The sequence below is a fragment of the Nomascus leucogenys genome, chromosome 11, assembly GCF_006542625.1.
Source record: "Nomascus leucogenys isolate Asia chromosome 11, Asia_NLE_v1, whole genome shotgun sequence".
Classification (NCBI taxonomy): domain Eukaryota; kingdom Metazoa; phylum Chordata; class Mammalia; order Primates; family Hylobatidae; genus Nomascus; species Nomascus leucogenys.
In genome coordinates this window covers 23,741,989-23,758,381 of record NC_044391.1, presented here as the reverse complement: position 1 = coordinate 23,758,381, position 16,393 = coordinate 23,741,989, and the positions used below count along the sequence as shown (strand labels likewise).

Sequence of the window (16,393 nt, the reverse complement as noted above, 5' to 3'; positions counted from 1 at the left end):
AATATGATTTCTGTTTACTAAGATGCTTTGACAATGAAAGTCTTCATTTGAACATTGGTAGACATTTCAATGGATTTTGAAGGCTCTGATTTTCTGATGAAAACAGATTCAGTTAGACAGTACCAATTTTATCATATTTTAAAGCTGGATTGTTATATTGCCAATGAGTGGTCGATATTGGTGAATCTATTTGTTTAAATGTTAATGGGAGCAATTTTCACTGGCTCTTCTAAAGTTTGAAAAACCCAAGGGATCACTTTAGAATCATATATAAAAACCCTTCGCTTCTTCAGTTTGGTAAATTACCCCAAAAGAAAAAGAAAAATATACATACATACATACATATACACAAACACACCCAAAGACAGTCAATATGTTGCTATAGAATTATTGACAAAAAATACAATATTTTAACAGTTTCAAATGTAAATCACTCAAACATTTAAAAATTCTACTACAAAAAATAACAAATATTACCCTACCTTTACATAAGCAGGCTGTTTTTCAAGGATTAAATCTGCCACTTTTTTAGATACCTATAAGAAGATGTAATCAAACAAAGGAAATAAAAGAACAAGCTTCATGCTTTCTATGATATTTTACATTTGAATTTTTAAAAGAACATTCCATAGATCTCCCCAATAACTTTGGGAGCAGATATTGGCATACTATGGTCATACACATTTCCCTGGGCTATGAAATTGGTAAAAGAGGTAATATAATAAAGCACATAGCACAGGTCCTGGTCCTTAACAGAAACTCAATAAATGGTCATTATTATTGTTAATAATATGTGTATCATTATCTGATTTACCTAATATTGACCAAAAAGTCTAACCATCTTTAAGGGAATAGGATTTGATTGAAAAAGATGAAATTGTTAAGCAGATTTTTAATAAACTGAATTTATGGAGACAGTATCTGGGAAAAAGAACTTGCTTGTATCCTTTAGATCCTTTATGCTGCCTAAGAAGACAAGCAAGTCGTTTGGTCCTCCACTTCTGAAAAGCTGAAAACATGTTTTTTGCAATGCTATGAAGATATCTTAGGTTGTGTGTATTGTTCTATGAATAATATTAATGTATGCAAGTTAGAAGTATAATGATTTTGAACATGAGGCTCTAATTCCACCATTTCAGGGTCCCTGCCAACTTCACTAACAGAAATAGCACATGAGGCATGAAGCAGGACACACAGAAGGTATTTAGGGAATGTTTGCTCCAGAAACACAACTGGCTCCCCTTCCTCAGGCCAACTGAGAACAAAACATTGCACACCCACTACACTACTGCATTAATCCTTTCACATTTTCTTAATCTGCTTCAAGCATCTTTGAAATTACATAAATCAATTTTTAGATACACTCATTGTTTTTGTCTAGAAAAAAGGAATTCCATTAAGGTTAAGAAAATCAAATTTTAAATGGCTTTTAGACTTCAATTAATGAAAAAATATCAATGTTAATCCTAAATATCATTTTAAGAATTCCAAAGGTTCCACAGGATTGTCTAGTAATAGAGAGTACCGGTCTGTGGCCTGTGAGGAACTGGGCTACACAGCAGGAAGTGAGTGGCAGGTGAGCAAGCCAAGCTTCATCTGTATTTACGGCCGCACCCCATCACTTGCATTACAGCCTGAGCTCCACCTCCCATCAGATCAGCGGTGACATTAGATTCTCCTAAGAACTCTAACTCATCCCTGCTGTAAACTGCACATGCGAGGAATCTAGGTTGTGTGCTCCTTATGAGACTCTAATGCCTGATGATCTGTCACTGTCTCCCACCAGATGGGACCATCTAACTGTAGGAAAACAAGCTCAGGGATTCCACTGATTCTACATTATGCTGAGTTGTATAATTATTTCATTATATATTATGATGTAATAATAATAGAAATAAAATACACTATAAATGAAATGCACTTGAATCATTCTGAAACCATCCCCACCCCACCCCTGCCAATTCATAGAAAAATTGTCTTCCACAAAACTGGTCCCTGGTGCCAAAATAATTGGCAACCACTGCTCTAGAGCTCAAATCCCTTCTCCTGCCCAAGACTGCCCTATACCACCACTGCTACTTCCAAGCAGACCCTAGCACCCACTGAGACTTCTGAGTGAAACAGAAAAGTGTACCTTCCTTTGTTTGCCAGTTGTATTATTAAAAATCATATCTTAAATTCGAACAGATAAACTTATTACTACTGGTCCTTTTGTTGAAAAAAATTAATACACATGCTACCATTAATGAATCCCTACAGTAGAGTTTGAATTTCATAAAGTGGGTTTAGCCTAACATGAAAAAATTATAGAATCAGAGAATTTTACTACATTAAAGAAAATGCAAGCCTAACCTATCACTTTACTGATAAACAAAAGGGAGTCACTGAGGTTAAATGATTTACTCGACATCATAATTAAATCGTGACTACAACTCAGACTTTCTGAATCTCAGGGGGACATTTATTCTGAGAGAATACTCCATTACAGGGCAAGGCATAGTGGCTTGTGGCTGTAATCCCAGTGCTTTGGGAGGCTGAGACAGGAGAATTGCTTGAGCCCCAGAGTTCGAGACCAGCCTGGGCAACAGTGAGATGTCATCTCTACAAAACATTAAAAAAATTGCCAGACTAGTGGCACATGCCTGTAATCCCAACTACTCAGGAGGCTGAGGTAGGAGGATTATTTGAGTCCAGAAGGGAGAGGCTGCAGTGAGCCATGATCGTGCAACCGCACTCTAGCCTGGGCAACAGAGCAAGACCCTGTCTCAAAAAACAAAAAGGAATACTCAGTTACAAAACTATGGGTAGGGAAATCATATGTGTATGACAAGGAGCCTAAAAGTACTTACTAATCTAAAACAAAGTTCAAAGTTCTTTGATCACATTTAGGATTCCAGAGAGAAAATTCCAAGTTCTAGAAGCAAATCTATCAAGGTAACATAAGGAAAACCATATTCATTAAATTTTTAATATAAATGCATCATTTGAATCAGTCATGTTAAATAACAAGATTTGTTTCTATGTTAATTGTTAGTTAAAACCATAAATCTGCAAACATTATACCTCTCTGTTGTGTTGCATCTAGAGTTTTGTCAGAAAGAAATGTGTTTTTTTTTTACTTACTGCAGCTTGCTGTTGTTTCAATTTGTCTCTATACGCCTCTAATTCTTGCAAATTGAGAACAGGTGGAAGCTTCTACAGAAAAAAATTCATGAATGAAGAGGAAAAAATTAATTGTTTAATTTGGTTTCATTTACCTGGACCCTTCTGACTAGTGAACTACAAACTGTGCATACAAAACAGTGTCACATCCCACTGCCCTCCATGCTGCCTGTCCTCCCAACCTCCCTCCTAGGTTCCAACCACAAAAGCCTATACATCTTTAGTACACAGACCTCTGGTTCCATCCCTCATTCAGCCTTGTTACCTCCACTGCTGCTGCTCTGCCTTCTGAGAAACCCCACTACCACTGGGGACTCTGGACCCTAGGCTGACAGACACTGCTGCCATGGCCTGTGATAGGAGAACGTGAGAAAGTAACTAACCCAACCCCAACTCTACCATCCACAGATATATCTCTATTTGTTTATGATAGAACTCAAAACAGATTTCTCCTCTGGAATATTACAAACCGTAAGTACTACTGTGTGACAGTTGTTGGACTACATTCTGGATTACATCAGCTTTCAGAGGACAGTATGGGAAACTAACCAAAAAATGCATACCGTATACAGGGAAACACTCTCAGTCAACTGATTGATGAAACTTCAAACTGAGTTGGGGACTGACTGTGAATAATGCATACAAAGTATATATGCATATAGCATTTGGTTGTATCTAAGACTAAATTTCACTATTCTGACTTTTGTTAAAGTTCTTATAAATTTAAAATGTCAGTATTATAAACACTATGGCATAAGAATTTTTATCATCACTAAACAATTATGTAAATACATATTTCATAATTAAAAGTCTGAGCTTCTCTAAACATAGACAATATAAAATAGGATAGAAACAGCATACTAACACATTAAATACTAATGATTGAAAACCAAAAATACAGAAATGTTTCCCTGAATGGTTGTATTTAAAGTTACATCTAAAAAATAATAATTTCATCGCTAAACAATGCTGACAGTTGATTTAATCACAATGTGGTAACCACAGACCTATTCTGGTACCAAAAATACATAAATGCCTCAAAAAAGTATTCAAATCTCACAAATCCAATCACTGAACAAAATAGGCCTTAGCTATGTTTTAATGAAATTCTGTTTACCTCCAGCTCATATTTAACAATATCAAATGAATCCGCAGAAAAATATACTTGTTCAATACTATTAATAAGCTCTTGTTCAGCTTGAGGGTCACTTGGCTGTTCTCGAAGTTCCCTGAATTCTTCCTTTAAGAAAAAAAAAATCACAATTATAGTAATTGTAGCTGTTAAAATTATATCTGCATGGAAATAAATGATCATTTGTCTTAACAGTCACATCTACCTGGAACCAACAGAAACCAGAAAAGTTCACAGGAAATCAGGAACTAGCCAACCGTTAACACTAATAACTACAGAAGAAAACTAGCCAGCTTGAATATTCAGATTTTATTCTCAATTCCTTGCATGTCAACAAGGTTGATAAAAATTTTAATGTTCAACAAAAGAAAAAAAAGTGACTACCTAAACCTATCATACATACATATCACAGATATATACATTTTACTATTTAATAATATTCTAAAATCTGTCTCACCACAGATAATAAGGGAAGAACACCTCGATAACTTCTGGGTCACAATCAACTTTGGAGCCCTGAGCAGAAGACATCAACTCTGCTAAAAATATCTCAGTACTCAGCTAAGAAACAGTGGCTCCAGAAAAGGTTCACAAATTTAGTTCTGTAATTCTATGAGGCTTCCTTCAAAGTGGATTGCTGTTACAATTAATGATCTGATTATGAACCTAAACTTCTCTATATGATAAAATGCTTTCTTTCTAGTGATACAGAATGGAGGTTCTGTGGATTTGAAAAAGAGCATAACAGACAAATCCCTAAACCCAATGTCAGCATCCTTATCCTATGCAATTTCACTACATAATCAGATAAAGCTTCAGTTAACTAGTAAATTTTTACAATTCAGATACCCACTCCCCTGCCACACTAGTTAATCAAGACATTATTATAGACATATAACAAGTTAGCCATGTGATTTTTAATTCAAATTAACCTCAAATACATTTATATACACAAAAAGGAACTATTGTTTTAAATCATTTTACAGTAATTAAAATAATACAATAAAAATACTAAGGAAATGTACAAAAATTATCTGGTCAGTTAAAGAACAGTATATTTTTCTTTTTTATTTTTTATTATACTTTGAGTTCTGGGGTACATGTGCAGAATGTGCAGGTTTGCTACATAGGTATACATGTGCCATCGTGGTTTGCTGCACCCATCAACTCATCATCTACATTAGGTATTTCTCCTAATGCTATCCCCCCCCAGCCCCCCACCCTCCAAAAAGCCCCAGTGTATGACGTTCCCCTCCATGTGTTCTCATTGTTCAACTCCCACTTATAAGTGAGAACATGCGGTGTTTGGTTTTCTATTCTTGTGTTAGTTTGCTGCGAATGATGCTTTCCAGCTTCATCCATGTACTTGCAAAGGACATGAACTCATCCTTTTTTATGGCTGCATAGTATTCCACGGTATATATGTGCCACATTTTCTTTATATAGTCTATCCTTGATGGGCATTTGGGTTGCTTCCAAGTCTTTGCTATTGTGAATAGTGCCAATGTTATCTGTATAGAATGATTTATAATCCTTTGGGTATATACCCAGTAATGAGATTGCTGGGTCAAATGGTATTTCTAGTTCTAGATCCTTGAGGAATTGCCACACTATCTTCCACAATGGTTGAACTAATTTACACTCCCACCAACAGTGTAAAAGCATTCTTATTTCTCCACATCCTCTCCAGCATCTGTTGTTTCCTGACTTTTTAATGATCACCATTCTAACTGGCGTGAAATGGTATCTCATTGTGGTTTTGATTTGCATTTCTCTAATGACCAGTGATGATGAGCTTTTTTTCATATGTTTGTTGGCTGCATAAATGTCTTCTTCTGAGAAGTGTCTGTTGATATCCTTCACCCACTTTTTGATGGGGTTGTTTTTTTCTTGTAAATTTGTTTAATTTCTTTGTAGATTCTGGGTATTAGCTCTTTGTCAGATGGATAGATTGCAAAAATTTTCTCCCATTCTGTAGGTTGCCTTTTCACTCTGATGATAGTTTCTTTTGCTATGCAGAAGCTCTTTAGTTGAATCAGATCCCATTTGTCTATTCTGGTTTTTGTTGCCATTGCTTTTGGCATCTTAGTCATGAAGTCTTTGCCCATGCCTGTGTCCTGAATGGTATTGCCTAAGTTTTCTTCTAGGGTTTTTATAGTTTTAGGTCTTACGTTTAAGTCTTTAATCCATCTTGGGTTAATTTTTGTATAAGGGGTAAAGAAGGGATCCGCTTTCTGCATATGGCTAGCCAGTTTTCCCAACACCATTTATTAAATAGGGAATCCTTTCTCCATTGCTTGTTTTTGTCAGGTTTGTGAAAGATCAAAGAACAGTATATTTTTTCAAATAGAGACATTCTAGATTATTTTATTGCAGGGCATATTTTTTATTTGTAAAAAGAGCCTTGCTCAGATATCTTTTAGAGTTTAACTTATATTTTGTATTTGTAAAACTAACTATAAAGTTATTCCCTATTAGTAATTTCAAGCTAAACAAATAGAACAAATCTAAAACTCAAGAAAATGTTGATTGTTTAAATGTAAAATTCCAATAAACGTAAAAGAGAAGGCAAACTCATAAATATCAAACCTGAATAATCAAAAATGCTTGGAAAAGAAAATCCCTCTTTTGTAGTAACTCATAAAATACACTGAGAAAAAGGTCAATGACATACCTATCACTGAGTCAGCCCGCAATCAGTTACTATGAGTGCAGTAAGAAATCCAGGGTCCCAACAGTGGGAGCTACATTCCTGAAGGGGTTTATCTACAACACATGAAACCATTTAGCACCCTGGACAGTGGTGCTGCCACACAGACTTGGTTAAAACTCACACGTGTGGAAGGGAAGGTTACCAACTAGCCTATCAACAGGCAGCCTCCATGCATCCAATGGAAATATGAAATGAGAGTCAGAAATGAAATGGAAGAGGAGGTCTGAACTTCCTGGCAATCTCTTTCCCTAAAAGTCCACAGGCATTTGAAATATCAGCTTCATATACTGTAAGCTGAGGGAGTGGAGGAAATGAGGCCCAAGTGAGGACATGGCAACACTGCCTCCCTAGGAATTCTGCAGTCTGCAGTAATATGAGCAAATAAATGCAGTTGATACCATTCAAGACAAAATATTTGAAGATTACAGAAACTGCTACGATTTTTTTAAATCAGAAATAGAGCCAAGCCAGAAATTCAAATAGACTGCAACGATTGAGTACTTTCATCTTAAAAGCATAAATTTCAATGACATATAACGCCATGCTGAGGTTCTCCATAAAGTACCTAATTGATTGATAAGAAGGTAAAGATGCTTGGATTTTTAGCTGCAATTCCATCATTAACCCTCAGCAACTTAGTCTCTTCATGCCTAGTTTTTTTTTCACCTGTAATGGGCAAACATGCATTTTCTCTCTCTCTTTGTTTCTCTCTCTCTCTCTGTCTCTGTCTCTCTCAAAATGATAGTGAAACAAATATCCAAAGTTATTAAGAATGCCAAAGAAAAAATATAATTTATAAGTATCTCACAAGTGTACATTTCAAAAACATGATGAATCTGTAAAAGGAGTACAATCTGTATATGTATGTCAAATGCTATTCTTTCCTAAAGAACTAAGCAATTAGTATCACAGAGAGCATACAACCCCATATAATTTCAAAGAACTGACATGGATCACCTGACACTCTAAAGTGTAAGAAACCTGGACTAAGGAAAGGAATAAAACCTAGAAAATCAGAAAAAGAAATGTAGCATACAAAATAGAATTAAATCTAAAACAAATGCCCCCATGTAACATTATTTCCCTATAAAATATCCTCTCCTTTAAAACAATTTTATAACTTCTATGTGAAAATATACATCTGAACTGGAACTTATTCAAATCCCCTTCTGATTAGAATCCCGATCACCGTGTTCTTTTTAGTCCCACTGAACTAGCAGTCTGTAAAGCTCTGCTTCTACCTAATCATTGTCTAAATGTTTCATCGCTGTTAGGGCTGCCTGCTCAATCAGACTGTACACTTCTTGAGAACTGAGATTTCTCTTCAATCTCCATCATGCTGCTCCACAGTGCCAAGGCACACCGTAGATAATAATCACTGATCAACCTAAAATTAATTTACAGTTAAATGCAAAAAATGAATATAAGACAAAAGGAAAGGAAAAGACAATATGTTCTTGTTTCAATAGTCAAAATTTTCCACAAACTCTTAGTAAAACGTTTCTTTCTTTTAATTAGAGATAACGATGTGAACTGATTTAGGAATATTTTACACATGTAAATTAGAAAAATAAACAGAAGCAACCAGATTGCATATTCTTAACACAATTACTACATAATTTAATAGAAACTGATTCCCTAGGGTGGGAGATGTACAAAAATACATAATTCTTCACCTAAAATAGAACCAATGCATAGGTGTGAGCCCAAATTTTACATAAACAAAATGAACAAAAGGTTTCCTATAAAAAAATTACAAGGCAAAATTGGGGGAAATGAATACCAAATGAAACTTCTTACACCATATTTAAACATGTGATTTAAGAAAAAATTATAATAACATTAGATATTCAAACTAAGTCTGGGATAAAATATTTCAGCCTTAAAAATGTTTAAAATATTTTTATAATAAATTTTATGTCACATAATAATTAATAAATACATAGTATCATTAATAGTGATATAAATGCTCTCTAAAACTTGAAAATCCAAAAATAACTTGTCAACAACTACAGGCTACCAAATGTGCTGCCACACAACTTGCTGTCAATGGTAATCAACTAAGCAAAAAGTATATTAACATCACCCCAGAATTAAAGCTGGAGAAAAAAACTACAATTAAAGTAATGAATTGGAATAACAAAGAGGAGAAAACAAAAGCATAAAAGGCAAAAAATGAACAAATCAAATCTCTCTCCCATACAATCATTAGAAACTAACATGCCTACTTTCAAAGCTCTATAACCTTATCTTCCCCCCCAAAAAAATTTCATTTAATGATTTTTTAAATTCCCACTGTGTAAAAATTTCCCATACTAGGTCATACAGGAACAAAAATGAGTAAAATACAGCTTTTCCCTCAAACAGTTGTTAAAATAATAGGAGGGGTCAGATGAATAAGTAAGCAATGACAATGCATGGCAGAACATGAGGGTGATGCAAACAGAATGAAGGCATCAGACGGTGGGTTCACATCTGATGGAAGCGGTGGCATTTGGAAAATATGAGAGAATAGGTAGAATTTCAGATTTAGAAATTGGGGGAATAGGGTTACAAATATAAAGCAAAGCAAAAGTAAAAACATTGAATCGAGAAAGTGCACAACAGGTTAAAGCAATAAAGGGTGGCTTCTGCAGGATAGAAAAATGTCACAAGGGAGAGTCTGCATGTATGCCAAAAGACAAATGCAACAACTGAGATTTGTTTACATTCAATATATTTTTTATATATTAGAACCATATTTTCTTCACTAAAAATAAAACATCTTAACACATATCACTGCCTCAGGTTAGGCTATATCAAAAAACAGGCATAAATATTCAATATTTTCTTAATGTAATAAACCAAGCAGAATTCAACGTTTTGGAGGCTGTGTTTTTCTAGCAGTCACAACACGCAATAAGGGTGCGTATAATACCACCTAGTCTATTTTTCTATTTTGATCATGTCTGAGATAAAGCTACATGAACATGCACATAAATGTACATCAGAAACGTAACTATGAAAAACGACGAAAAACAATCATATTAGAGATTTAAGTCAACCTCTTTGATTTAGCCAAGCTACTTTTCCTCTCAATACGACAAAAAAGGTTTTATGGGAATTGGGAATTCAGATCTGTAAAACAATTTGAGCCCTCAAATGTAAGATATTATAATATATTCCCAGTATGTTTATGGTTTCTAAGGAACTAGACTATAACTTTACCAAAAAATTTTCCACTTAAGAGTTCATCACTCAAGGGAATATACTCAAGTTTAGGAGGAAAAAAAGAGACACTACTAATTTTGTATTTAATCACTACTTTTAAATTAGCTAAAATACCACACTAATTAAAAATACTAATCCAAATTCAGGGCTCTTAATTCTATTCACTTTTATAAAAAGTTATGACAGCTTAACAGTTTTCCTTACCATTATTAAACTCAATATTTTCTGCAATTTTGAAAAGTAATTTAACCTAATTTCTAAACCCACATAACAGCTTGGAATCTCATAATCTTCAGTACTAGGTTTTTATTCAAACAAAAATATTAATGCAAATCTTCACTTCATAGGTCAGATTTCAAAACTCTGCAAAAAATATATAGAATAAAAAATGAAATGCACACCAACTCCTCTTTCTGTACTTAGCTCATTAGACCACAGTTCACATTATACACCTGATTATATAACTCAGTGGCAGAACATAGTGCTTATATAGCTGATTATATAACTCAATGGCAGAATGCCGTGTATGTGTATATGTATGTTGAGAAGGAAAGAGGAGAAATTTTAGAAGCATGATTTGCGATTTGCCACAGCAAATCTTATCAAAGACTTTTTTTTACTGTTTGCATTTCTTCATTCATCAACATAAAAAATCTATTCTGTTATAGGGAAAACAGAAGCTATAATCTTACCAAAGTTAACATCACGTTAGGGCTCTAACTGAAAGCAAAAAAAAAAAAAAAAAAGCGTTTAGTCACAAAATCTAAACAGAGCTAGAAGTAAGAACAAAACATGAAGTTTTCAATATTCAGTCAGTATTACAAAAGTCATAAATCACTGAACAAAAATAGATTTTATCTCTTTCCAAATGAAACAGGATTCAAAACTTATTTCAAGATCACAGATACCCTAAAAACCATATGCCACATAAGTTTATAATGAATTGCCAGATGTCTGATTACGTGAGGAAATGGCACATTCTCCTAAAATCCCACTAGAACAACAATAATAATCCATCAAAGATAGCCGGTTCATCAGTTTCTGTGTGCATTTTAAATACTTATCTTTTAAAGCCTACCCTATTTTTCTTCAGGCTTTTAGTGCCATCTAGTGCAACACTGTTGAAGTTACAATTTAAAAAGAGGTTTTGGGCAAAATGATTTATAGAACATTTTAATAAAAGGTTATTGGATCACATTTTAATCCAGCTTTATAACACAATCAAGTGATTAGGATGATGTATTTTAATGTGTGTCACATGCCTGTCCTTTCTGGGGCTAACACTGAAGAAAAGACACATCATAAATCAAGATATATAGAGAAAAATCGAGTATGTACATCTTAATTTTGTTTTTCTTTTGTTTTCGAACATCTCATCAGATACTTTCTCTAAAAGAAAATAATACTGTCTATTCTGAGAAAAGACAAAATCACAGCACCTGCAATCCCAGTGCCTTTCACAGGTTCTTCCACCTTCCAAATCTAATAAAATCATCAATCTTAAATTCTGCTTTTTAAATGTCCTTCCAATGTAACCCTTCTCCATTTCCTATACTTTATGTTCCTTTTTTCTTCTTAATCAGTATCCTTGTCCCCAACCTCTATTCAACAACTCACCCCATAAAACTGTAATCTTTCTTAAAAAAATTAATCACCAACTCTAAAAGATCTTGAATACATTTCTACCTACTCCACATCCTCTCCTAGCTGAACTCTATTGTGCCTCTACTCCTCTGCAATTATCTATTTTTGCTTGTGTCCCCCACTCAGGTTGAGTTAGTAACAGTCTTGTACCTCTTTGCATCTTCAATGATTAGTAACTGCCTGGTTCCATAAGTGTTTGCCAAATGGACTGTATGAATGAACTTATATGATTTGCTATGAAAGAAGGGTTAAGAATCTCAAAGCATCTGAAGCTATGAGAAGCATAATTTCATTAATGGTTAAAAAGAACACAACTAAATACTGTTAGCCATGAGCATCTAAGAAAAACTCTTAAATGATTTTGCAGATCCATAGTTAGAGTCTCCCTTAGTACCACCTGCAGAAGACACCTGTCCTAAATGATACATAATCCTAAACTGAAAGTCTTTATCACAATCACTAAATAAATTCTCCTAGTCATAAACCTCAATACTAATCCTCTCTAATACAGACACCAATATGCAATTCTTGTAACAAAAACTGCTCAAAAACTTATTTAGAATGTATATTTCTTGTATCATATTTCTCCTACAAAAATTACAATCTAGAAAGTATAAAACATTTGAGCAAAAAGGACTCTAAAAAAGTCATCTAGTTCAATAGCATCTTTTCACAAATGAAGAAACTGAGGCACAAAGCATTAAAATGACTTACTTTCAACAAGCTGAATGTTTAAGTCAATACTTCAACCTATGTCTCTTGACTGTGATTCAAGCACACTTTCCACAAATTTTGGTAAAACTGTAAACCAAGCTCTGCAGTTAGCATGTGGTTTTAGGATTCTTTTAATGGATTTTAAGAAGTCAAGTCAAATCGGTTTATCTGATTCCACAGAAGTACAAGAAACTCTAGAAAACATTCTGCTCAAATTCCTAGAATTCATATAAGTAGAAATACTTCAGAGTAGGCAGGTACTCAATAAATATTTGTTGAATGGATGAAGTGTAAAAAATTATTTCTTATATTTAAACAATTATATTCTCAAATGTTGACTGCAACAGACATTTATTTTGTCACCTCATCCTATATTTTTCTTTCATGAAAAAAAAATCAAAGGTAAACCAATCACGTAATAGTAAAGACAGCTGAATCCCATTACTATTTATGAGTTAATTAAATTGAGGCCAAAAAAAACCCCTTATCATTAAAGAATACTATGAGGAGGCAATGCTTCAGTAAAAATTAATAAAACAATATTAGTATCAATACTCTTTTTCAGGTTCATACTGTGCCACTGTGGAAGTACTATGGAAAGTGTATATTAATAAAGGCTAGATGTAGATTTATAAGGTTCTGAATACTGGTATTTTTACTTTTTAATCAGGGTTCAACAAATACTCTCAAACACAGTCCAAATAAGTTCTATAACTGATAACGTTGTGGCTCTACTATCATATATTATAATAAATACTAGTTTTATTCTTAATTCTTGTAACCAATTAAGTAAAATACCTTTCATGTTTAAATGGACAACAAACTTAGAAAATACTACCTAATTTCTTACATCTTTACCTCTGCATGAAAATCCCACTAATTTGAAATACAACAGAATCCATTTCAAAGAATGAAATTTTAGGTCATTCTATCTTATTCTACAAAAATTCTCAGTAAAACTTCCAAACGATTTTTTAGAACAGTTCCTCTACTTCCTGTTGCTCCATTCTTGAGATAATATTCTCATCTTGGCCAATGGTTCCCAAACCCGGCTCTACACTGGAATTACCAGGGAATCTCTAAATATTACTGACACTTGCCTCCACCCAAAAACGGTGATTTAATTGGAATTGGCCATGGCCTGGGGACTGTTGATTCTAAATGTACAGCAAAGTTTGGGCACCACTGATCTTGGCACTGAGCTATTTAAGCTAAAATTCCTGAAATCTGTCTAAAAGTTTCCTTTCTTCTAGCAAGTTCTGAAAAGAACCTTAAATGTTTTCTACTTTTCTATACTATTTTATCCACCCAAATTCCAAATTTCCAGTATATAGATTACCATTTGACTTGCATCTGCTCTTAAAATGGGGCACAGGATCAGATTGTCTATAAAATGCAGAAATTGTACCAGATGGTTCATACAGTTTCTTCCCACTTTGAATTTATATAGTTCTAAAATAAATAAATAAATAATACCATCTGGCTTATCAAGCACACCTAGTACCCTTCAATTCTCCTTCACTACCCTCCTTTTTCTAGCAAGTTGAAGCACATACAATTTGCCAATATTTGACCATTTTAAACTTAAACAGCCATCATTTATCCTAATATTTTTCTCCTACTTATCCTTTATACTAGAACCTTTTCATGTAACAGAACCCAGACTAACCTATTTCTTTCTTGAAAATGCCACTGAAATCTCTCAATTCCCTGTCCTAACTTAGAAAGATACTATGAAAAGAAAGGAGCCGATTGCTGAAGACCAGGCATATGTTTTTTAAAAGTTGTACCTACGCTTATGAGTGAGGCAGAGCTATTAAATGAAGTTAATGTTTATAAGTTTTCCATATAAGAATTAACAGTGACTACTTAAATAGCACAAATTGTTGAGTTCAAAGAGTACTCCCCTAAACAAAACTAATGGGTACCTTGCTTTTCAAACCTAGAATATACTGTGAGAATTTTCTATGTAATATATATATATATCACTAAGTTAAAAACCCAAGCTTCCAAATAATTTCTAGAGTATAATACCATTTTTAAAAGGTTGTGGCCGGGCGCGGTGGCTCACGCTTGTAATCCCAGCACTTTGGGAGGCCGAGGCGGGCGGATCACGAGGTCAGGAGATCGAGACCACGGTGAAACCCCGTCTCTACTAAAAATACAAAAAAAAAATTAGCCGGGCGTCATGGCGGGCCCCTGTAGTCCCAGCTACTCGGAGAGGCTGAGGCAGGAGAAGGGCATGAACCCGGGAGGCGGAGCTTGCAGTGAGCCGAGATTGCACCACTGCACTCCAGCCTGGGCGACAGAGCGAGACTCCGTCTCAAAAAAAAAAAAAAAAGGTTGTATAACTTATAATACCATTATAAAAAGCTATACTGAGTACTTCCTGTAAAATAACTGCCAATTTCAAAGAGTTTATCTCGTCGCCCTGTTTCCTTCACAGTATTATAATTTGTAATCGCCTTAACGCTGCTTGAATATAAGCTCGCTGTCTGACAACAGGGAAGTTTTGGCCTTTGGAGAGAACTTTTGTCTTTTCACTGCTATACGGCCAATCCCTAGAAAGTATCTCTAGCACATAGAAACTCAATAAATTTGTTGAATATGCATAGGGAAAAGACCAGTAGGCAATGTTAACCTTGACAGTGTTGGTGATTTTTGTGATTTTTTTTTTTAGATACCTTTTTCTGTTTATCATGTTTTCTGTTTAGAGTATACATTAATTTTATATTTAAAGCAAAAGTTATTTTAAAATAATCATTTGAATTAACATTTTCCATTTTGTTAAAATGCTTTTAATCTTAATTTTAAAAGATCTTAAATAAAGATCTTTTTCAATTACATCAAATTTCAGGTCATCAAGAACTAGAAACAACATTAATTTCAAAGCAATTATATAAAAATAAATCATTAAAATATATGTGTATGATCTAAGTATAAAGTCATATCTAAATTGCGAAAAATACTGAACACTAAAGTTACATCAAGCTATGCTGTGTAGGGAATTTCTGAATATGAGTCTTCTTAACTCTTGATCTCAGTACTGACTTCAAACCTCATCCAAAGACTCAGTTTACTGACTGGAGCTTTGCCACTCTCTGGGCCCAGCAACTCTCATGTTCTCAGAACCACCCAGAAAGAAGGCAGAAGTTCTGCTCACCCTCCATCATTTGTTATGCTATAGGAGAACACAGAAAAAACAAACAGGCAGATGAAGCTTGTAGGGATTTCTTAGTGTAAGGTTAAATGTAAGCTTACAGCATCAATACCTTTTTTACTATTAACTGTTTTATTATTTAACTAACTTAGCTTCTTAGTATGTGCTAAAGAGACCAGTGCTTTAGGCTTACTCTTCACCCGAACCATTTATATTTGCTGACCTTGTGATCCCAGACTGGCCACTCCACCCAAGGCCAGTTATCCTAAAAGTACAGACAGCACTGGTCACTGATGGAGCTAGGGGTGTACAGTCAATAAGAAGACTGTGTAATTAGATCACCATAAATTCACTACCAACCACTACTGGGAAAACATCATGGCTCATGGTGGAAACACAACAGAAAGTTCTTGTTAAGACAGTCATGTATTTTTTTAAAGAGGCTCACTCATCAATTTGACATTGATTCTGCAATATATAACACAATCTAATTCAAGGTATGTTCATAATGCATGATAATCTTTTTCTTAAGTCAAAGAAATAAAGAGAATTATTGTCAATTAGGATTTATGGCTATCTCGTTTCCCAACCTTTTCATAGTCAATAATTGTTAATAACATTATATAAAACTATATGGAATGCTTTTTTTAAGTTTTTG

General features: G+C 34.2%; 1 protein-coding gene across 2 annotated transcripts in view; it reads right to left on the bottom strand.

The window, feature by feature from the left end:
- VPS50 (VPS50 subunit of EARP/GARPII complex) overlaps positions 1–16,393 on the bottom strand; it is a 131,250-nt gene that overhangs the window by 106,293 nt on the left and 8,564 nt on the right. The window contains exons 3-6 of one of the 2 annotated variants that reach the window (XM_030822093.1): positions 10,910–10,937; positions 4,280–4,402; positions 3,124–3,195; positions 483–536 (exon numbers count right to left, since the gene is read on the bottom strand). In XM_030822093.1, the coding sequence (XP_030677953.1) occupies positions 483–536; positions 3,124–3,195; positions 4,280–4,402; positions 10,910–10,921 (261 nt within the window). In that variant the 5' untranslated portion in view covers positions 10,922–10,937. The remainder of the gene's footprint in view (positions 1–482; positions 537–3,123; positions 3,196–4,279; positions 4,403–10,909; positions 10,938–16,393) is intronic. The other variant, XM_030822092.1, reaches the window with a different exon arrangement.